Source organism: Boleophthalmus pectinirostris, unplaced genomic scaffold (genome assembly GCF_026225935.1).
Source record: "Boleophthalmus pectinirostris isolate CB_2022bp ecotype Guang Dong unplaced genomic scaffold, ASM2622593v1 HiC_scaffold_11, whole genome shotgun sequence".
In the NCBI taxonomy this organism is placed as follows: domain Eukaryota; kingdom Metazoa; phylum Chordata; class Actinopteri; order Gobiiformes; family Gobiidae; genus Boleophthalmus; species Boleophthalmus pectinirostris.
In genome coordinates this window covers 24,382,399-24,404,898 of record NW_026570994.1, presented here as the reverse complement: position 1 = coordinate 24,404,898, position 22,500 = coordinate 24,382,399, and the positions used below count along the sequence as shown (strand labels likewise).

Below are 22,500 nucleotides of genomic sequence, written 5' to 3'. Positions count from 1 at the left end.
GTGGAGTTCTCCTCAGGCTCCTCACGGCTCCAGGTGAAAAGTCCCAGACTGAGGCTTTAATGGTCGAGCAGATTCTTGCCGTTTGTTTGTTTGTTTTGATTTGTTTTTGTTTGTTTGTTTGTTTTTCAGTCAGATTTGTCTGTGGAGCTGCGCCGACATCAGCCCCGCCCCCTCGCCGTGCTCCTCGCTGCACGGACCAATCAGCGGCGACGGACTCCTGCAGCCGGCCAATCACAGCCGAGGGGGTGGGACCACGTGGCCTCCGGGACCCACCCACTCCTTCTGATTGGTCCAGAGCCGCAGAGACGACGGATTCTGTTCCTGTTTAAAGAGATTTATGTGAAAAAAAACAAAACAAGATCTGAACCAGGACTAAACCAGGACTGAACCAGGACTGAACCAGGACTGAACCAGGACTAAACCAGGACTGAACCAGGACTAAACCAGGACTAAACCAGGACTGAACCAGGACTGAACCAGGACTGAACCAGGACTGAACCAGGACTGAACCAGGACTGAACCAGGACTGAACCAGGTCTAAAAGGACTAAACCAGGACTAAACCAGGACTGGACCAGGTCTGTGTCAGGACTCTGATCCATGTGACTTTTCAAACAGAAACATAAAGCAGATTATTGTAAAAGTTGTTTGTGCGTTTGAGAAAAGTCGTGTCTGGTTTTGTCCTTCTGAAGTGTAACTCTTGTGATCTCGTTGTATTTGTGTATTTGTGTATTTGTGTATTTGTGTGTTTGTTGTGTTTTGTGTAAATAAAAAGATTTAAAGTGTGAGTCTGGACCTGAACTGTGGCTCCATCTGGTGGAAACACAACACAACTACAACTCAGTTTATTCACACAAAAGACACACAAACAAACAAACAAACACACAAATATAAATATAAAATATATATATTATATATTATATGTTTATATTTATATATATATTTATATATATACACACACAAACACACACTTGACTGAAGTGTGTGTTTGTGTGTAGAGTCCAGCAGGGGGCACCATTCCTCCACCAGACTCTAGAGGCCAGAAGAACTCGAGTACAAGTACCGTTACTGCAAAACAACAGTACTCGAGTACAAGTACCGTTACTGCAAAACAACAGTACTCGAGTACAAGTACCGTTACTGCAAAACAACAGTACTCGAGTACAAGTACCGTTACTGCAAAACAACAGTACTCGAGTACACAGTGGTGCTTCATTCTGAGAACCTTCAAAATAAAATGGTAAATGGTCACATTTTTCTATAGCGCTTTTCCACCTTCAAGGCTCAAAGCTCTTTACAACAAGGAACCACTCACCCATTCACACACACATTCACACACACATTCACACACCAGTGCACACAGACACTGTGGGCAAGGTGGGTTAAGTGTCTTGCCCAAGGACACAACGACAGCATTCATCTGTGGGAGCTGGAATCACACCACCAACCTTCAGATCAGTGGGCGAATGCTCCACCAACTGAACTACTGCTGCCCCAAAATAAAAGCTCATCTAAGACGAAGGCTTTTATTCTGAAATGAGACGTGTTTACAGCTCAAAATGTACTCGAGTAAAAGTACTCTTACTACTCTGGTCTAGTCCAGGTCTGGTCTCGGTCTTCCTCAGGTCTGGACTCAGGATCCTCTGGGAATCACGTCTGGAATAATCAAGTTAGTGACGCCTCCTGGTCCCACCTGAGCCCAGACCAGGACTAAACCAGGACTAAACCAGGACTAAACCAGGACTAAACCAGGACTAAACCAGGACTAAACCAGGACTGAACCAGGACTGAACCAGGACTAAACCAGGACTGAACCAGGACTGAAACCAGGACTAAACAGGACTGAACCAGGACTAAACCAGGAACTGAACCAGGACTAAACCAGGACTAAACCAGGACTAAACCAGGACTAAACCAGGACTGAACCAGGACTAAACCAGGGACTGAACCAGGACACTGAACCAGGACTAAACCAGGACTGAACCAGGACTGAACCAGGACTAAACCAGGACTAAACCAGGACTGAACCAGGACTAAACAGGACTAAACCAGGACTAAAACCAGGACTAAACCAGGACTAAACCAGGACTAAACCAGGACTAAACCAGGACTAAACCAGGACTGAAACCAGGACTAAACCAGGACTAAACCAGGACTGAACCAGGGACTAAACCAGGACTAAACCAGGACTAAACCAGGACTAAACCAGGACTGAACCAGAGGACTAAACCAGGACTGAACCAGGACTAAACCAGGACTGAACCAGGACTGAACCAGGACTAAACCAGGACTAAAACCAGGACTAAACCAGGACTGAACCAGGACTAAACCAGGACTGAACCAGGACTGAACCAGAACTAAACCAGGACTAAACCAGGACTAAACCAGAACCAGACTAAACCAGGACTAAACCAGGACTAAACCAGGAACTAAACCAGGACTAAACCAGGACTAAACCAGGACTAAACCAGGACTGAACCAGGACTAGAACCAGGACTAAACCAGGACTAAACCAGAACTAAACCAGGACTAAACCAGGACTAAACCAGGACTAAACCAGAACTAAACCAGGACTGAACCAGGACTAAACCAGGACTAAACCAGAACTAAACCAGGACTAAACCAGGTCTAAACCGGGTCTAAACCAGGACTAAACCGGGACTAAACCAGGACTAAACCAGGACTAAACCAGAACTAAACCAGGACTGAACCAGGACTAAACCAGGACTAAAACCAGGACTAAACCAGAACTAAACCAGGACTAAACCAGGACTAAACCAGGACTAAACCAGAACTAAACCAGGACTAAACCAGACTAAACCAGACTAAACCAGGACTAAACCAGGACTAAAACCAGACTAAACCAGGACTAAACCAGACTAAACCAGAACTAAACCAGGACTAAACCAGGTCTAAACCAGGTCTAAACCAGGACTAAACCAGGACTAAACCAGAACTAAACCAGAACTAAACCGGGACTAAACCGGGACTAAACCAGAACTAAACCAGGACTAAACCAGGACTAAACCAGGACTAAACCAGGACTAAACCAGGACTAAACCAGAACTAAACCAGGACTAAACCAGGACTAAACCAGGACTAAACCAGGACTAAACCAGAACTAAACCAGGACTAAACCAGGATAAATGAACATCTTCTGAAGGTCGTCATTACCCATAATCCTCTGCTCCTGTGGCTTTGACCTCTGACCCTGATTAAACCCAGAAGACACGCCCCCTCCGTTTATCCTCCTCGTTTCCTTCCCTACCTCCTATCCCCATCCACATTTATTCACCGCACTGGTTTAGTCCTGGTCTAGTCCTGGTTTAGTCCTGGTTTAGTCCTGGTTTAGTCCTGGTTTAGTCCTGGTTTAGTCCTGGTTTAGTCCTGGTCTAGTCCTGGTTTAGTCCTGGTCTTAGTCTTGGTTTAGTCCTGGTTTAGTCCTGGTTTAGTCCTGGTTCAGTTTTGGTTTAGTTCTGGTTTAGTCCTGGTTTAGTCCTGGTTTAGTCCTGGTCTAGTCTTGGTTTAGTCCTGGTTTAGTCCTGGTTTAGTCCTGGTTTAGTTCTCAAACATTTAGTGAAAATAGTTTGGAGTCCATCCCAGGTCTAAACCAGGTGTAGAACTTCAGGAACAGCTGTTGGTCACATGCCTCTGTTCAGACCAGGTTCAGTCCAGGTTCAGTCCAGGTTCAGTCCAGGTTCAGTCCAGGTTTAGACCTGGTTCAGTCCTGGTTTCTGGTCCGGTTGTAGATGTACAGATGTGGGGGGCGGAGCTGACCCTGGACCCAAGGACCGAGTTGAGACCGACTCTGATCCTCCTCCAGGATTATTAAGACCGGAACCTCAAGGAGACCTGGTTTAGTCCTGGTTTAGTCCTGGTTTAGTCTGGTTTGGTTCTGGTTTAGTCCTGGTTTGGTTCTGGTTTGGTTCTGGTTAGTCTGGTTTGGTTCTGGTTTAGTCCTGGTTTGGTTCTGGTTTAGTCCTGGTTTAGTCCTGCGCTCGTGTTCGAGGTGCGTGATTGGTCCAGGGGCGTGTCACTTACGAGTTTGATTGACAGGTGGGCGGGCACAAGGTCAGGCTCCTGATTGGTCAAGCCAGGGTCAGTGGGCGGGGTCAAGGTCAGAGAACAACGTTATACAGAGCACCAATGTAGACCTGGTTTAGACCTGGTTTAGACCTGGTTTTAGTTCAGGACTGGTTCTGATCTGGTCCTGGTCTTGGTCCTGGTCTTGGTCCTGGTCTTGGTCTTGGTCCTGGTCTTGGTCCTGGTGTTTCCATAAATGATTAAACTCTGTTCGTTCTCGTGTTGGAGGTTTGGACCTGAACGACCCGAGACAAACAAGTCCTGGAGTCGAGTCAGAGGAGTCGAGTCAGAGGAGTCGGGTCAGAAGAGTCGGGTCAGAAGAGTGAATCAGAGGAGTCGGGTCAGAGGAGTCGGGTCAGAAGAGTCGGGTCAGAAGAGTCGGGTCAGAGGAGTCGGGTCAGAGGAGTCGGGTCAGAGGAATCGGGTCAGAAGAGTCGGGTCAGAAGAGTGAATCAGAGGAGTCGGGTCAGAGGAGTCGGGTCAGAAGAGTCGGGTCAGAGGAGTCGGGTCAGAGGAGTCGGGTCAAAAGAGTCGGGTCAGAAGAGTCGGGTCAGAAGAGTCGGGTCAGAGGAGTCGGGTCAGAGGAGTCGGGTCAGAGGAGTCGGGTCAGAAGAGTCGGGTCAGAGGAGTCGGTCAGAGGAGTCGGGTCAGAGGAGTCAGGTCAGGTGTGTTGGAGTTCCGTGGACCAGAGGGTCTCGTCCTGCACCTTCAGGTCGGGGGCAGGTCTCACTGTGGCGTCTCCTACGGCCCAACAGCAGTACAGAGTACTTGAGTACTCGAGTACTCGACCTTCTGTCAGGTCCTGGGAGGGACTGGACACTGCACCGACCAGACGCTCTGATGTTCTACTGAGAACTTCAACCTGCAGAGAAACGTCCTCCTGATCTGAACCTGGTCAGGTTCTGTTACTGGACTTCAGTTTGTCCAGAACCAACATCATGTTCAGCAGAAGGTCCATCAGCAGAAGGTCCATCAGCAGAAGGTCCATCAAGCAGAAGGTCCATCAGCAGAAGGTCCATCAGCAGAAGGTCCATCAGCAGAAGGTCCATCAGCAGAAGGTCCATCAGCAGAAGGTCCATCAGCAGAAGGTCCATCAACAGAAGGTCCATCAGCAGAAGGTCCATCAGCAGAAGGTCCATCAGCAGAAGGTCCATCAGCAGAAGGTCCATCAGAAGAAGGTCCATCAGCAGACGGTCCATCAGCAGAAGGTCCATAAGCAGAAGGTCCATCAGTGCACGAGGCACCAGCCGCCCTCGGCTGGAGGTCCACTGTCCACCCTGTGGTCGTGTCATGTGACTCCGGCCTCGTGTCCTGGACACTCGGGGGAAGAGTCGGAGCTGTAGACTCCACCCAGACGTGTGGTGAGGGTCTGTGAGGAACATCTGGTAGAGCTTCTGTCAGAGGGACTTTCACCTCACACCAGGAGAACTTCTCACAGACTGAGGAGCTCGGAGTAGAGCCGCTGCTCCTCCACGTGGAGAGGAGCGTCTGAGGGGAGGACGTCTGTCCTGACGTCTCCTGGACGTGTCCCTCAGGAGGTGTTCATGTCCCAGCGGGGAGGAGGAGACCCAGGACACACTGGAGGAGCTGGAGGAAGTGTCTGGGGTAAAGGAAGTCTGGGAGTCTCTGTTCAGACTCAAGCTCCGAGACCTGGACTAAACCTGGACTAAACCTGGACTAAACCTGGACTAAACCTGGACTAAACCTGGACTCACCTGTGTTTACCTGTCAGCTACAGCTCAGGGTCAGAGGTCAGAGGTCACACAGGTAATGACAGAGTCCAGGAGCCGAACAGCTGCAGAAACGAAACCTGGAATTATACAAGAACTGAACCAGGACTGGACCAGGACTGGACCAGGACTAAACCAGGACTAAACCAGGACTGGACCAGGACTGGACCAGGTCTGCATAGTTGTGTGAAAAGTGCTGTTTTTCACACAACTGTGGGTTAATCTAATCTGTCCAGACTCTCACTTAGGACGTGGTTTAGACCTGGTCCAGACCTGGTCTAGATCCGGACTTAGACCTCAGACAGGAAGTGGTGAGGATCAAAGAGAGTCCAGAGTCTGAGTCAGAGCTCCAGGTCCTGTCAGGTCAGAGTGTGACGAGTGCAGGGGTGGGCAAACTCTGGCCCGGGGGCAAACTCTGGCCGGGGGGCCGTATGTGGCCCTTTAAACCTTTTAATCCGGCCCATTGAACTTGAATAAATAATAATAATAAGCATTGTTAATGTTTTATTTTTCCTGCATTTCCAGTGTTTCCCAGTAGATGGAGCACTACATATACACTGAGGTGTGGCGTCTTCTGTTGGCCGCAATGCTTTATGGGAAAGTGTTCTTACAGACTAGATGATGACAGGAGTTATTTTGGGGCGGTGTGTTTGGACCATGAGTGAGGTAGAAGTGTTCAACACATAAAACTGCACTGATTCTACTGTGAAAACCAAAGACATAAACTATTAAAATTTAATGTCATAAATCTGAACGTTTGGAAAATCTTCAGAGTCTTGAGTTGTTCATGTAGGTGTGTGTGTGTGTGTGTGTGTGTGTGTGTGTGTGTGTGTGTATGTGTGTGTGTGTGTGTGTAGGTGTGTGTGTGTGTGTGTGTGTGTGTAGTGTGTGTGTGTGTGTGTGTGTGTGTGTGTGTGTGTGTGTGTGTGTGTGTGTGTGTGTGTAGGTGTGTGTGTGTAGTGTGTGTGTGTGTGTGTGTAGGTGTGTGTGTGTGTGTGTGTGTGTGTGTAGTGTGTGTGTGTGTGTGTAGTGTGTGTGTGTGTGTGTGTGTGTGTGTGTGTGTGTGTGTGTGTGTGTGTGTGTGTGTAGTGTGTGTGTGTGTGTAGGTGTGTGTGTGTGTGTAGTGTGTGTGTGTGTGTGTGTGTGTGTGTGTGTGTAGGTGTGTGTGTGTGTAGGTGTGTGTGTGTGTGTGTGTGTGTGTGTGTGTGTGTGTGTGTGCAGGTGTGTGTAGGTGTGTGTGTGTGTGTGTGTGTGCAGGTGTGTGTGTGTGTAGGTGTGTGTATGTGTGTGTAGGTGTGTGCAGATCTGTTCACTTTTCACATGTTCTGAGTCTTTCGTGGTGATGTTGTAGTGTGCAGTGTGTAGTGTGCAGTGTGTAGTGTGCAGTGTGTAGTGTGTTGTGTGCAGTGTGTTGTGTGTAGTGTGTTGTGTGTAGTGTGCAGTGTGTTGTGTGCAGTGTGTAGTGTGCTGTGTGTAGTGTGTTGTGTGCAGTGTGTTGTGTGCAGTGTGTGTGCAGTGTGTAGTGTGTGTAGTGTGTAGTGTGCAGTGTGTGTAGTGTGTAGTGTGCAGTGTGCAGTGTGTGCAGTGTGTGTAGTGTGTAGTGTGCAGTGTGCAGTGTGTGTGTAGTGTGTAGTGTGCAGTGTGTGTAGTGTGTAGTGTGTGCAGTGTGTAGTGTGTAGTGTGCAGTGTGTGTAGTGTGTAGTGTGTAGTGTGTAGTGTGCAGTGTGTGTGTAGTGTGTGTAGTGTGTAGTGTGTGTAGTGTGTAGTGTGTAGTGTGTAGTGTGTAGTGTGTAGTGTGTGTGTGCAGTGTGTGTGTGTAGTGTGTGTGTAGTGTGTGTAGTGTGCAGTGTGTAGTGTGCAGTGTGTAGTGTGTAGTGTGCAGTGTGTGTAGTGTGTAGTGTGTAGTGTGCAGTGTGCAGTGTGTGTAGTGTGTAGTGTGTAGTGTGCAGTGTGTGTAGTGTGTAGTGTGCAGTGTGTGTAGTGTGTAGTGTGCAGTGTGTGCAGTGTGTGTGTGTAGTGTGTAGTGTGTAGTGTGCAGTGTGTAGTGTGCAGTGTGTAGTGTGTAGTGTGCAGTGTGTGTAGTGTGTAGTGTGTAGTGTGCAGTGTGCAGTGTGTGTAGTGTGTAGTGTGTAGTGTGCAGTGTGTAGTGTGCAGTGTGTGTGTGTAGTGTGCAGTGTGTGTAGTGTGCAGTGTGTAGTGTGTAGTGTGTAGTGTGTAGTGTGCAGTGTGCAGTGTGTGTGTGTGTGTAGTGTGTAGTGTGCAGTGTGTAGTGTGCAGTGTGTAGTGTGTAGTGTGTGCAGTGTGTGTAGTGTGTAGTGTGTGTGTAGTGGTGCAGTGTTGTAGTGTGTAGTGTGTGTAGTGTGCAGTGTGTGTAGTGTGCAGTGTGCAGTGTGTGTGTAGTGTGTAGTGTGTAGTGTGTAGTGTGCAGTGTGTGTGTGCAGTGTGTAGTGTGCAGTGTGCAGTGTGTAGTGTGTAGTGTGTAGTGTGCAGTGTGTGTAGTGTGTAGTGTGCAGTGTGTGTGCAGTGTGTAGTGTGTGCAGTGTGTAGTGTGTAGTGTAGTGTGCAGTAGTGTGTAGTGTGTAGTGTGTAGTGTGTAGTGTGCAGTGTGTGTAGTGTGTGCAGTGTGTAGTGTGCAGTGTGTAGTGTGTAGTGTGCAGTGTGTAGTGTGTAGTGTGCAGTGTGCAGTGTGTAGTGTGTGTGTGTAGTGTGTAGTGTGTAGTGTGTAGTGTGCAGTGTGTAGTGTGCAGTGTGTAGTGTGTAGTGTGCAGTGTGTGTAGTGTGTAGTGTGTAGTGTGTAGTGTGCAGTGTGTAGTGTGTAGTGTGCAGTGTGTGTAGTGTGTAGTGTGCAGTGTGCAGTGTGTGTGTAGTGTGTAGTGTGCAGTGTGTGTAGTGTGTAGTGTGTAGTGTGCAGTGTGCAGTGTGTAGTGTGTAGTGTGTAGTGTGTAGTGTGTAGTGTGTGTAGTGTGTAGTGTGTAGTGTGCAGTGTGCAGTGTGTGTGTGTAGTGTGTGTAGTGTGTAGTGTGTAGTGTGCAGTGTGTGTAGTGTGTAGTGTGTAGTGTGCAGTGTGCAGTGTGTGCAGTGTGTAGTGTGTAGTGTGCAGTGTGCAGTGTGTGTAGTGTGTAGTGTGTAGTGTGCAGTGTGTGTGTGTGTAGTGTGCAGTGTGTGTAGTGTGCAGTGTGCAGTGTGTGTAGTGTGTAGTGTGTAGTGTGCAGTGTGTGTGTGTGCAGTGTGTAGTGTGTAGTGTGCAGTGTGTGTAGTGTAGTGTGTAGTGTGTAGTGTGCAGTGTGCAGTGTGTGTAGTGTGTGTAGTGTGTAGTGTGTAGTGTGTAGTGTGCAGTGTGTGTAGTGTGTAGTGTGTGTAGTGTGCAGTGTGCAGTGTGTGTAGTGTGTAGTGTGCAGTGTGTGCAGTGTGTGTAGTGTGTAGTGTGTAGTGTGCAGTGTGTGCAGTGTGTAGTGTGTAGTGTGCAGTGTGTGTAGTGTGTAGTGTGTAGTGTGCAGTGTGCAGTGTGTGTGTAGTGTGTAGTGTGCAGTGTGTAGTGTGTGTAGTGTGTAGTGTGTAGTGTGCAGTGTGTAGTGTGCAGTGTGTAGTGTGCAGTGTGTGTAGTGTGTAGTGTGTAGTGTGCAGTGTGTGTAGTGTGTAGTGTGTAGTGTGCAGTAGTGTGCAGTGTGTGTGTGTAGTGTGTAGTGTGTAGTGTGCAGTGTGTGTAGTGTGTAGTGTGCAGTGTGCAGTGTGCAGTGTGTAGTGTGCAGTGTAGTGTGTAGTGTGTAGTGTGCAGTGTGCAGTGTGTGTAGTGTGTAGTGTGTAGTGTGCGTGTGTGTAGTGTGTAGTGTGTAGTGTGTAGTGTGTAGTGTGTAGTGTGCAGTGTGTAGTGTGTAGTGTGTAGTGTGCAGTGTGTAGTGTGCAGTGTGTGTAGTGTGTAGTGTGTAGTGTGCAGTGTGTAGTGTGCAGTGTGTGTGTAGTGTGTAGTGTGTGTGCAGTGTGTAGTGTGTAGTGTGCAGTGTGTGTAGTGTGTAGTGTGTAGTGTGTAGTGTGTGTAGTGTGTGTAGTGTGCAGTGTGTAGGTGTAGTGTGCAGTGTGTGTAGTGTGTAGTGTGTGTGTGCAGTGTGCAGTGTGTGTGTAGTGTGTGTGTGTGTAGTGTGCAGTGTGCAGTGTGCAGTGTGTAGTGTGTAGTGTGTGTGCAGTGTGTGTGTGTGTGTAGTGTGTAGTGTGTAGTGTGTAGTGTGTAGTGTGCAGTGTGTAGTGTGCAGTGTGTGTGTGTAGTGTGCAGTGTGTGTAGTGTGTAGTGTGTAGTGTGTAGTGTGCAGTGTGTGTAGTGTGTAGTGTGTAGTGTGCAGTAGTGTGTAGTGTGTAGTGTGTAGTGTGCAGTGTGTGTAGTGGTGTAGTGTGCAGTGTGCAGTGTGTAGTGTGCAGTGTGTAGTGTGTAGTGTGCAGTGTGTGTAGTGTGTAGTGTGTAGTGTGCAGTGTGCAGTGTGTGTAGTGTGCAGTGTGTAGTGTGCAGTGTGTAGTGTGTAGTGTGCAGTGTGTAGTGTGTGTAGTGTGCAGTGTGTAGTGTGTAGTGTGTGCAGTGTGTGTAGTGTGTAGTGTGCAGTGTGTAGTGTGCAGTGTGTGTAGTGTGTAGTGTGCAGTGTGTAGTGTGTAGTGTGTAGTGTGCAGTGTGTGCAGTGTGCAGTGTGTGTAGTGTGTAGTGTGTGTAGTGTGTAGTGTGTAGTGTGCAGTGTGTAGTGTGCAGTGTGTAGTGTGTAGTGTGCAGTGTGTGTAGTGTGTAGTGTGTAGTGTGCAGTGTAGTAGTGTGCAGTGTGTAGTGTGTGTGTAGTGTGTGTAGTGTGTGTAGTGTGCGTGTAGTGTGTAGTGTGCAGTGTGTGTAGTGTGTAGTGTTGTAGTGTGTAGTGTGCAGTGTGTGTGCAGTGTGTAGTGTGTAGTGTGTGTGTGTAGTGTGCAGTGTGTGTAGTGTGTGTAGTGTGTGTAGTGTGTAGTGTGCAGTGTGTGCAGTGTAGTGTGTAGTGTGTGCAGTGTGCAGTGTGCAGTGTGTAGTGTGTAGTGTGTAGTGTGCAGTGTGTAGTGTGTGTGTGCAGTGTGTGTGTGTGTGTAGTGTGTAGTGTGTAGTGTGTAGTGTGTAGTGTGTAGTGTGCTATGTAGTGTGTAGTGTGGTGTAGTAGTGTGCAGTGTGCAGTGTGTAGTGTGTGTAGTGTGTAGTGTGTGTGCAGTGTGTGCAGTGTGTGTAGTAGTGTGTAGTTGTGTGTCAGTGTGCAGTGTGCAGTGTGTAGTGTGTATGTGTGTGTGTAGTGTGTGTAGTGTGCAGTGTGTGTGTGTAGTGTGTAGTGTGCAGTGTGTGTGTAGTGTGTGTATTGTGTGTGTAGTGTGCGTGTGTGTGTGCAGTGTGTGTGCAGTGTGTGTAGTGTGTAGTGTGCAGTGTGCAGTGTGTGTAGTGTGTAGTGTGCAGTGTGTGTAGTGTGTGTAGTGTGTAGTGTGTGTAGTGTGCAGTGTGTAGTGTGCAGTGTGTAGTGTGTAGTGTGTAGTGTGCAGTGTGTGTAGTGTGTAGTGTGTAGTGTGCAGTGTGTAGTGTGTAGTGTGTAGTGTGTAGTGTGTAGTGTGTGTGTGTAGTGTGTAGTGTGCAGTGTGTGTAGTGTGTAGTGTGTAGTGTGCAGTGTGTAGTGTGTAGTGTGTAGTGTGTAGTGTGTGTGTGTGTAGTGTGTAGTGTGCAGTGTGCAGTGTGTGTAGTAGTGTGTAGTGTGTAGTGTGCAGTGTGTGTAGTGTGTAGTGTGTAGTGTGTAGTGTGTGTAGTGTGTAGTGTGTAGTGTGTAGTGTGCAGTGTGTGTGCAGTGTGTATGTAGTGTGTAGTGTGTTGTAGTGTGTGCAGTGTGTAGTGTGTGCAGTGTGTGTGTGTGTAGTGTGTGTAGTGTGTAGTGTGTGTGTAGTGTGTGTAGTGTGTAGTGTGTAGTGTGCAGTGTGCAGTGTGTAGTGTGTAGTGTGTAGTGTGCAGTGTGTAGTGTGTGTAGTGTGTAGTGTGTAGTGTGTAGTGTGCAGTGTGCAGTGGTGTGTAGTGTGTGTGTAGTGTGCAGTGTGTGTAGTGTGTGTAGTGTGTGTAGTGTGTAGTGTGTAGTGTGCAGTGTGTGTAGTGTGTAGTGTGCAGTGTGTGTAGTGTGTAGTGTGTAGTGTGTAGTGTGTAGTGTGTAGTGTGTAGTGTGCAGTGTGCAGTGTGTGTGTGTGTAGTGTGTAGTGTGTAGTGTGCAGTGTGTGTAGTGTGTAGTGTGTAGTGTGCAGTGTGTAGTGTGTGTAGTGTGTAGTGTGCAGTGTAGTGTGCAGTGTGTGTAGTGTGTAGTGTGTAGTGTGTAGTGTGCAGTGTGTGCAGTGTGTAGTGTGTAGTGTGTAGTGTGCAGTGTGCAGTGTGTGTAGTGTAGTGTGCAGTGTGTAGTGTGTAGTGTGCAGTGTGTGTAGTGTGTAGTGTGTAGTGTGCAGTGTGTGTATGTGTAGTGTGTAGTGTGCAAGTGTGCGTGTGTAGTGTGTAGTGTGTGTGTGTGTAGTGTGCAGTGTGTGTGTAGTGTGTAGTGTGTAGTGTGGCAGTGTGCAGTGTGTAGTGTGTAGTGTGTAGTGTGTAGTGTGTGTAGTGTGTAGTGTGTAGTGTGCAGTGTGTAGTGTGTAGTGTAGTGTGGCGTGTAGTGTGTGTGTAGTGTGTAGTGTGTAGTGTGTAGTGTGTGTGCAGTGTGTAGTGTGTAGTGTGTGTGCAGTGTGTAGTGTGTAGTGTGTAGTGTGCAGTGTGTAGTGTGTAGTGTGTAGTGTGTGTGCTAGTAGTGTGTAGTGTAGTGTGTAGTGTGTAGTGTGCAGTGTGTAGTGTGTAGTGTGCAGTGTGTGTAGTGTGTAGTGTGTGTAGTGTGTAGTGTGCAGTGTGTGTGTGTTGTAGTGTGAGTGTGTGTAGTGTGTAGTGTGTAGTGTGTAGTGTGCGTGTGGTAGTGTGTGTGTAGTGTGTAGTGTGTAGTGTGTGCAGTGTGTGTGTGTGTAGTGTGTAGTGTGTAGTGTGTAGTGTGTAGTGTGTAGTGTGTAGTGTGTAGTGTGTAGTGTGCAGTGTGTGTAGTGTGTAGTGTGTAGTGTGTGTAGTGTGTAGTGTGCAGTGTGTGTGTGTAGTGTGTAGTGTGCAGTGTAGTGTGCAGTGTGTATGTGTAGTGTGCAGTGTGTAGTGTGTGTAGTGTGCAGTAGTGTGCAGTGTGTAGTGTGTAGTGTGTAGTGTGTGTGTATGTGTGTAGTGTGTAGTGTGTAGTGTGTAGTGTTGTGTGTGTAGTGTGCAGTGTGTGTGTGTAGTGTGTAGTGTGCAGTGTGTGTAGTGTGTAGTGTGTAGTGTGCAGTGTGTGTAGTGTGTAGTGTGTAGTGTGTTAGTGTGTAGTGTGTAGTGTGCAGTGTGTGTGTGTGTGTAGTGTGTTAAGTGTGTGTAGTGTGCAGTGTGTAGTGTGTGTGTAGTGTGGTGTGTGTGTAGTGTGTGTAGTGTGTAGTGTGCAGTGTGTGTGTAGTGTGTAGTGTGTGTAGTGTGCAGTGTGTGTGTGTGTGTGTGTGTGTGTAGTGTGTGTAGTGTGTAGTGTGTAGTGTGTGTGTGTAGTGTGGTGTTGCAGTGTGTGTGTGTGTGTAGTGTGTAGTGTGTAGTGTGCAGTGTGCAGTGTGTGTGTGTGTAGTGTGTAGTGTTGTAGTGTGTGTAGTGTGTAAGTGTGTAGTGTGTAGTGTGCAGTGTGTAGTGTGTAGTGTGTAGTGTGTGTGTAGTGTGTGTGTGTGTAGTGTGTAGTGTAGTTGTGCAGTGTGAATGTGTGTGTGTGTGTGTGTTAGTGTGTAGTGGTGTAGTGTGTAGTGTGCAGTGTGTGTAGTGTGCAGTGTGTGTAGTGTTAGTGTGTAGTGTGTGTAGTGTGTAGTGTGTAGTGTGTAGTGTGTAGTGTGCAGTGTGTGTAGTGTGTAGTGTGTAGTGTGTAGTGTGGTGTGTAGTGTGTGTGCATGTGTAGTGTGTAGTGTGTGTAGTGCAGTGTGTAGGTGTAGTGGTGTGTGTGTGTAGTGTGTGTAGTGTGTAGTGTGTAGTGTGAGTGTGCAGTGTGTAGTGTGTAGTGTGTAGTGTGTAGTGTGTAGTGTGCAGTGTGTGTAGTGTGTAGTGTGTAGTGTGTGTGTGCAGTGTGTAGTGTGCTGTGTGCATGTGTAGTGTGTAAGTGTGCTGTAGTGTAGTAGTGTGTAGTGTGCAGTGTGTGTGTTGTGTGCAGTGTGTGTAGTGTGTAGTGTGCAGTGTGTGTAGTGTGCAGTGTGTGTAGTGTGTAGTGTGCAGTGTGCAGTGGTGTAGTGTGCAGTGTGTGTGTGTGTAGTGTGCAGTTTGCAGTGTGTGTAGTGTGTAGTGTGCTGTGTGCACTGCTCGTCCTACATAAGTGCAAATACAAATATGATGCAGTTCGTAACACGTTATGTCCTGTCGTCTGTCCGACCCTTCAGGCAAATTTTAGGACCCTATGTGGCCCGCGAGCCAAAAAGTTTGCCCCCCCCCGGACTAGAGCCAAGAACACAAACAGTCCTTCCAGTCCTGGTCCAGTCCTGGTCCAGTCCTGGTCCAGTCCTGGTCCAGTCCTGGTCCAGTCCTGGGTGTGTGGTCTGTAGAGGTGCATTGTGGGTAAAAGATCTGGTCGAGGTCATTGACATTTTTATCGAAAAACTCAGACAAATGAAGCTCTACAGAGACGACTGGACCAGGACTAAACCAGGACTAAAACCAGGACTAAACCAGGACTGGACCAGATGAAACACGTCCAGATCCCTGTGGACAGAAGAGCAGATCAATATCTCCCCCTGATCACATCAATAAAACATCAATCTGTGATCGGCTCATTGGGTCTGTCACAGGACCAGAACTAAACCAGGACTGGACCAGAACTAAACCAGTACTGGACCAGGACTGGACCAGGTCTAAACCAGGTCTAAACCAGGACTAAACCAGGACTAAACTAGGTCTAAACCAGGACTGATGCTTTTTCTGTCAGTCCTGGTCCTGGTCCAGTCCTGGTCTTGGCCTCCTTCAGTCCAGGTCCAGTCCGGGTCGTGGTCCGGTCCTGGTCTTGGCCTCCTCCGGTCTTGGTTCAGTCCTGGTTTAATTCTTCTTCGTCTCTTTCTCTCTCAGTCGTGTCTAATTCGCGTCTGATTCGTGTCTAATTGATTCCGTGTCGCAGATGACGCGCCTCATTAGTCCGAACGCGGCTCGCGCGCCCCCACCCCCGCCGCCCCACCCCCCGCGCCCCCACCCCCAGTCACCCCCCCCCCCTCCCCCTCTCCGCTCTCCACCTCGTCCTCACCGCACCTCCACGTTCTTCACAGCTTTGACGCACCGCTCCTGTTCCGCGCCGCTCTCGCCCCGGTCCAAACTCACCGCCGCGTCACCGCGTCCACTGCCGCGTCCCTACCGCATCCACTGCCGCGTCTCACCGCGTCCACTGCCGCGTCTCACCGCGTCCACTGCCGCGTCTCACCGCGTCCACTGCCGCGTCCACTGTCAGTCCAGTCCAGAATGTCCGTGCACGCGTATCCCTATTTCAATCCGCGTGCGCGTCACGGCTCATTACGGCAGCGCGCGCACCGGCCCGCGCACGCGCTTCAGTCATAAATCCCGCGCTTAATTAAGCGCACGCGCGCGACACGAGCTCATTTAATTAAAGGATTTCGCGCGCGCGGGCCGTGGTTTATTACCGCCATTAACCGGAAATAAAGAACACCACGGAACATTCTAACGAGCTTTAATACACCAGGACTAAACCAGGACTAAACCAGGACTAAACCAGGACTAAACCAGGACTAAACCAGGACTAAACCAGGACTAAACCAGGACTAAACCAGGACTAAACCAGAACTAAACCAGGACTAAACCAGGACCTAAAACCAGGACTAAAACCAGGACTAAAACCAGGACTAAACCAGGACTAAACCAGGACTAAACCAGGACTAAACCAGGACTAAACCAGGACTAAACCAGGACTAAACCAGGACTAAACCAGGACTAAACCAGGACTAAACCAGGACTAAACCAGGACTAAACCAGGACTAAACCAGAACTAAACCAGGTCTAGATCAGGTCCAGGTGTGTGTAAAATGAGAGTTTCAGATTAATGAGTCATAATTAATCACTGATTAATGTTTCTATAATCACCAGACACACACACACACACACACACACACACACACACACACACACACACACACACACACACACACACACACACACACACACACACAACACACACACACACACACACACACACACACACACACACACACACACACACACACACACACACACACACACACACACACACACACACACACACACACACACACACACACACACACACACAGACACACACACACACACACAGACACACACACACACACACGGGACAGACTGGTACACAGAGACTGGGTTCAGTCTTTCTTTCAGTCCTGGTTTAGTCCTGGTTTATTCTGGTTTAGTCCTGGTTTAGTCCTGGTTTAGTCCTGGTTTAGTCCTGGTTTAGTCCTGGTTTAGTCCTAGTTCAGTTCTGGTTTAGTCCTGGTTTAGTTCTGGTTGAGTCTCTGGGCTCGTGATCACGTGGGTGATTACCGTTAGGACGCGTAATAGACGCGTAGTAGACGCGTAGGAGACGCGTTGTGACGCGCTGTTTGTCGATCACTTTTTAAGTTGAAGTTTAATTTCAGCCTGAAAATGTTGAATTTAGATCAAGTTTATAAAAATCACGTGACGCGTCTTCTGCGCGCGCCTCGTGCACGCGCTCACGGACCCGCGCCGTTTCCCTCAAATCAAAAATCATTTCACTTTTTTACACCCGGGATTTTCTTTTTTTTTTTTTTTTTTGCAGTGTTACGAGGCCCCGCGTGACGTCATGACCCGTGTGGACCAATCAGAGCCCAGTGCGCCTGAGGCAGAGGAAAAGGCAAAAGCTCCGCGCAGCCGCGTCTGCCGCTCATTACGCACCGGGACAGCAGCCCGCGAGCACCGCACGCACCGGGGACGCACCGGGGACGCGCCTCAAACGCACCGAGGACGCACCGGGATCACGCGCTAAAAGACAGAACGGACACGCGCGAGGACCCGGGACACGCGCGTGGGACACGGACAGAGAGAGAGGAAGAGGAAGAGGAAGAGGAAGAGGAAGAGGAAGAGGAGGAAGAGGAGCGCGGGACGTGGCGGCGCAAACTGACGGAATCTGCAGGTGAAATCCGGGACCACAGCGGAACTAAACCAGGACTAAATGTGGACTTTATGAGAACTCGACCAGAGAAAAACGGGACCAGATTTTGGATCAAATCCTCTTTGACCTTTGACCTTTGACCTCAGACTGAAATGTGGGACTGAACAGAACTCACCCTGGTCCAGACCTGGTCTAGTCCTGGACTAACCCCGGACCGTCAGAACTAAACCAGGACTAATGGAGCCAAAGATTCAGTTTGACAGTGAAGACGAACCAAACTGCACCTAACCCGGACTGACCCGGGATAACTCACTAACCCCGAGGCCCGGGACTAAACCTGCTCCAGAGTCCAGAGTCCAGAGTCCAGACAAAGACCAAAGACCAAAGACCAAAGTCCAAAGTCCAGAGGCCAAAGCCAAAGACCAAAGTCCGGAGCCGAACTTCAGTGAAACGAAAACGAGACTTTTGGATTTTACGCAGCGGCGCGTAAAAGGCGCGTGCCACTCCAAGACCCTGCGCCAAACCCGGACTAAACCGGGACTAAACCCGGACTAAACCCGGACTAAACCAGGACTAAACCAGGACTAAACCAGGACTAAACCGGTGTGATCAGAATTCCGCGCGGAGCTGCCTCAAATCTCCACTGAGATTTATTTTATTTATTAAATTTTTTTGTTGTGAAATTGTTTTTGAAACTGAACCTGGACAAACAGAAGTACAAAGGACCCGGTCCCCGACCCGGACACCGGACCCGGTCCAGACCCGGACCACCGGACCCGGTCCAGACCCGGACCACCGGACCCGGTCCAGACCCGGGCCGAAGAGGATCCCGCCTCAGGACTAACCGGGTCAGACTCTCCCGGGTCATCGCTCGGGTCATCGCTCGGGTCATCGCTCGGTTCGGGTCGGTCGTCATGGCGATGCCGCGGCCCGTCTGCACTTCCGCCTTCAGTATCGAGTCTTTGATCTCAGGCCCCGGCTCCGGTTCCGGTTCCGGTCCGGCCCCGTTCGTTTACAGTTACCCGATGTTCGTGCCGTACCGCTCCGTGCTGCTGCCGCCGCCGCTGCCGCCGCCGCACGGTTACGGCATGACGCTCACGTCCGCGGTGTTCCCGCCGGGAGCGCACGCGCACGAGGGCGCGGGGATGGCGGGAAGCGCGAGGAAGTTCGGGTTCGACAAAAACCACGAGACGGAACCGGAACCGAAAGGATTCCTCCCCACGGCTCCTAAAGAACCGCTCGGCTCGTTCACCGAAGAGCCGGGACTGCACGGCGGGGCAGGTGAGAACCACGCACCAAACACGCGCAAAACACGCACCAAACACGCACCAAACACGCACCAAACACGCGCAAAACCCGACACGTGACCTCTGACCTTTACAAACTCGCGGAACAAAGAAACAAAAAAGTTTTTCAAAACAAACGCAGCGTAAAAATCAAAGTGAAAAAGATGAAGTTTTACGCACGAGACGCGCCGGAGGAAAAGTGACGTCACTAAAAACAGACGAAGAAAAAAACACGAAACCGCAAAGTTTTCAAAAACTGATGAAAATAATAATAATAATTATAAACGAATAATAAACACAAAGAAAGAAAAAGAAAAAGAAACCGGAGTTTTTATTTTTTCTTCTTCAAATGTTCAAATGTGACGGAAAAGTTCAAATTAAATCATTTTTTATTTTATCTAAAATCTGTTTTTAAAACGAAAGTGAAACTAAACCGGGACGCGCGCACACGCACGTGCACTTGCACTGTGGGAGATTTTCACGCGCGTCAACAGGAAGTGAACCGCGTTAATTAAAAAGAATTAAAACAGAGGCCTTTGATGTGCCGCTCCAATCACACACGCCACGTGCGCGCGCACGTGCACCGGACTTTAAATATGAAGCACGAGACAAAAAAATGTAATAAAATAAAATATATATAAAATAAAATAATATAAATAATAATAATGTGTTTTGTGTTTTTATAATAAAATGATTCATTTAAATTCTGACTCTTAAAGATGATTTTTGTTTTTAATTCTTTTTGATTCTTTTGATTTTTATTTATTTATTTTTATTTTTTTATTCTTTTGATTCTTTGTTTCACGCGGGTCACGCGCACGTGTTTGACGCGCTCGCGGAAAGAGCCGAGAGGCTCCGGAAACACACGAAGTGCGCGTGAGAGTTTGGCCTTTTCCCGCGCGCACAAACACGCGCGGCTCCTTTTAAGTATCGGCTCCTTTAAGTATCGGCTCTTTCCTGATCCATAATCGGCCTGAATCCGCGCGTGTCCCGCTTGGGCCTCCGTCCACAAACACGCGCACAGACGTGACACGCACGGGGTGTGACGTCACATTTGGTTTGTTGAAATTTTTCCAGAAAAAAAAAAAAAATCCGCGCGTGACTTTTTCACGCACAAACGCAAAGAAAATGGCGGGAAACGGCCTCGTCAGATTCAAATAAAATAAAAGGATTTGGACCAATCAGAGGCGGTTATTCTGCCCGCCACGTGTCCGTTTGATCTCACTTTAATTTAACACGTTTCACTTTTACGAACGAAACAAAAAAATAAATCAAACTAAATCAAATCAAATCTGAGCCACAGTTTCTTTTTCCAAACGGAGCCGCACAAACAAACGGCTCTTTCAGGCGGCTCCTTGCGGCTCCTTGCGGCTCACTTTTGGACAGAAGAATCAGAAACAGTCACAAGTTTGTCACGTGAGAAAAACGCCGCGGCGGAAACAGAAAAATCAAAGAGAAAAACACGAGCCGCAGTTTTGACTTTTCAGCCACTTCAACACGTCAAACCCGCGGCTCCGCGGCTCCTCTCCTCGCGGCTCCGCGGTGTGTTCCGCGCTGCCGCGTCGCGCTGCCGCGTCGCGCGGTTCTTCTTCGTTAGTTTTTCATTAGCGGAGACTTTGCCGCGCTGTCAATCAAAGTCCCGCCGCGTCACTTCATCAAGAAAAATCAAAGAGTCTCGTGACGCGTCCCGCGGGAGCCGCGCGCGCTGATTTAAGGCGCAAACCCGCGCGTAAAAGCGTCACGCACGAGCGCGTGTCAAAAGATCATGTCACTTTAACGCGACACGATTTATGTCTTTACGTAACAACGAACCTTAAATCACCACGCACGTGCCGCTCCCTCCAGCCCGCGCACCGGGGCTCGTGCCGCTCCGGGTCCTCCGGGTCTGTGCTTCAGGTCCGTTTCATTTTTTTTGTGTAAAACTCGAGTGAAAATTCTTCTTTTTATTATTTGTGAAATTCCTGAAATTGTGACTTGACGTGAAAATGACTCGAGGCCAAATTCCAGGTCATATGATCGTTTTTTTTACGTGCACCAAACTCCGAGTCAAATCAGATTTCTGAACATTTAAGAACAAAAAAAAATGTCACGAAAATCACCAAAAGTGACGCGCGCGCGGCTCACGATTCACACGTTTACGTCACTGAAACAAAAAAACTAAAACTCTAAAAACTAAAAGTGCAAAAATAAAATCCACTGAAGAAAAACTGTGGCGACGAGGAGCACGCGCCCGCGCCGCACGTGCGCATCAGATAAATTTGCGTAAACATAAAATGTTCCAGAATTTACATTTTCTGCACATGATTTGAAACGGCGAATTTTTAATTGAAAATCACAGATTTTTGTGTAAATGGCGTCGCATCCGTGACAGAAAATTAAACTCGTAATTACGGCAGAATTTCTCATAATCACGAGTTTGTTGTAATAAAATAATTTTTCAAATGAATCAAAACTAAATTCAAAACTAATGATTCGAAAATAAAACCTGAACAAATGAAAGATTCAACCAAGAGACACCGGCCGAGACGTTCAGAACAAATACAAGTATTAAACTGATTATTCATGATTATTCATGATTATTGATTACGATGATTAAATTCATTATTTGATGATTTTGTTTGTCGTCGTTTATTTTTCTTTCTGTTTCACAAACACTTTTTTCTCTCGAGCCGAGACGCTTCAGACATTTTACAAGTTTTAGTTTAAGTCAAACATAAAAAGTCTTCGTATAAAATCTACATTCTAAATTTAAAATTCTAAATTTAAAATTCTAAATGTTAAATGTTAAATTGTAAATTCTTCTTGGACGAGTTCAAATGTGCAGAAGTGAAGAAACATTAAAGCAGCGACAGAAACAAAAACACGTCGAGTTTAAATTTTATTGTGAATATTTCAAACAAAAATTACAAACACAAAGTTTCACCTGATGATGTCACAGGTCACGTTTGATTGACAGGTCACGTTTGATTGACAGCTCACGAGAACCTCGTTTCAATTTAATCTATTTTAATTATTTTAAAAACGCTCGAGCGTCTCAACGAAACTCAACTGTGACACAGACCAGGACTAGACCAGGACTAGACCAGGACTAAACGGGGCAGACGAGTTCATTTGTATAAGAGATAAAGCCAGATGCCCTCCCTGTGTCCCAGAGGAAAAACTGACCCTGAACTCATGAATTTTAAAAAACTACACATCCCCAGAGACCAGGACTAAACCAGGACTAAACCAGGACTGAACCAGGACTAAACCAGAACTGAACCCCAGGACTGAACCAGGACTGAACCAGGGAACAGGACTAAGGACACAGGACTAACCAGGACTGAAACCAGGACTAAACCAGGACTAAACCAGGACTGAACCAAGACAACCAGGACTAAACCAGGACTGAACCAGGACTGAACCAGGACTAAACCAGGACTAAACCAGGACTGAACCAGAGTGTGTGGGATTAAAGCTTCACTGTGGACTTTTTCAGACGTGGACGAGTCCCTGCGCAGAGACGAGTCCTTCTCTCTGGACTCAGACCTGGACTACAGCTCCGACGAGAACCAGACCCAGTCCTGCTCCAAAGACCGAAGTCCGGACCCGGACCGGGATCACAACCAGCCCCGAGACGGGAGCCGCGGCTCCGGGGGGAAGAACCGTCGTCGTCGGACGGCGTTCACCAGCGAGCAGCTGCTGGAGCTGGAGAAAGAGTTTCACTGTAAGAAGTATCTGTCTCTGACTGAGCGCTCGCAGATCGCCCACGCCCTCAAACTCAGCGAGGTCCAGGTCAAGATCTGGTTCCAGAACCGACGCGCCAAATGGAAACGGGTCAAAGCCGGAAACGCCAACAACAAGAACGGAGAACCCGCCCGAAACCCCAAGATCGTCGTCCCCATCCCCGTCCACGTGAGCCGCTTCGCCATCCGCAGCCAGCACCAGCAGATGGAGCAGACCCGGCCCTGAACCGGACCTGAACCGGACCTGAACCGGACCTGAACCGGACCTGAACCGGCCCTGAACCGGACCTGAACCGGACCTGACCGGACCGGGACCGGACCGGGACCGGACCAGGACCGGACCAGGACCAGGACCAGCAGATGGAGCAGACCCGGCCCTGAACCAGACCGGGACCGGACCGAGACTGGGACTGGACCTGGACCCTGAACCTGGACCTGAACTAGATCTGAAACTGGTTATGAACCCAGCCCTGAATCTGACCCAGGACTAG

General features: G+C 48.7%; 2 protein-coding genes across 2 annotated transcripts in view; both read left to right on the top strand.

The window, feature by feature from the left end:
• LOC129411815 (T-box transcription factor TBX19-like) overlaps positions 1-286 on the top strand; it is a 22,126-nt gene extending 21,840 nt beyond the window's left edge. The window contains exons 8-9 of the mRNA XM_055163907.1: positions 1-33; positions 130-286. The exon at positions 1-33 is cut by the window's left edge and continues 16 nt beyond it. Coding sequence (XP_055019882.1) covers positions 1-33; positions 130-286 — 190 coding nt within the window. The remainder of the gene's footprint in view (positions 34-129) is intronic.
• Positions 287-17,912: 17,626 nt separating this feature from the next.
• On the top strand, positions 17,913-22,235 carry LOC110172072 (homeobox protein GBX-2-like). Its single transcript, XM_020937892.1, has 2 exons — positions 17,913-18,279; positions 21,763-22,235. Exons 1-2 carry the CDS (start codon positions 17,913-17,915, stop codon positions 22,233-22,235), a joined length of 840 nt encoding a protein of 279 aa, XP_020793551.1.
• Positions 22,236-22,500: the final 265 nt, after the last annotated feature.

Coding starts and splice junctions, on each gene's coding strand:
- LOC110172072 (XM_020937892.1), top strand. CDS start 17,913: ATGGCGATGCCGCGGCCCGTCTGCACTTCCGCCTTCAGTATCGAGTCT. Junction 18,280..21,762: donor GGGACTGCACGGCGGGGCAG/GTGAGAACCACG, acceptor GGACTTTTTCAG/ACGTGGACGAGTCCCTGCGC.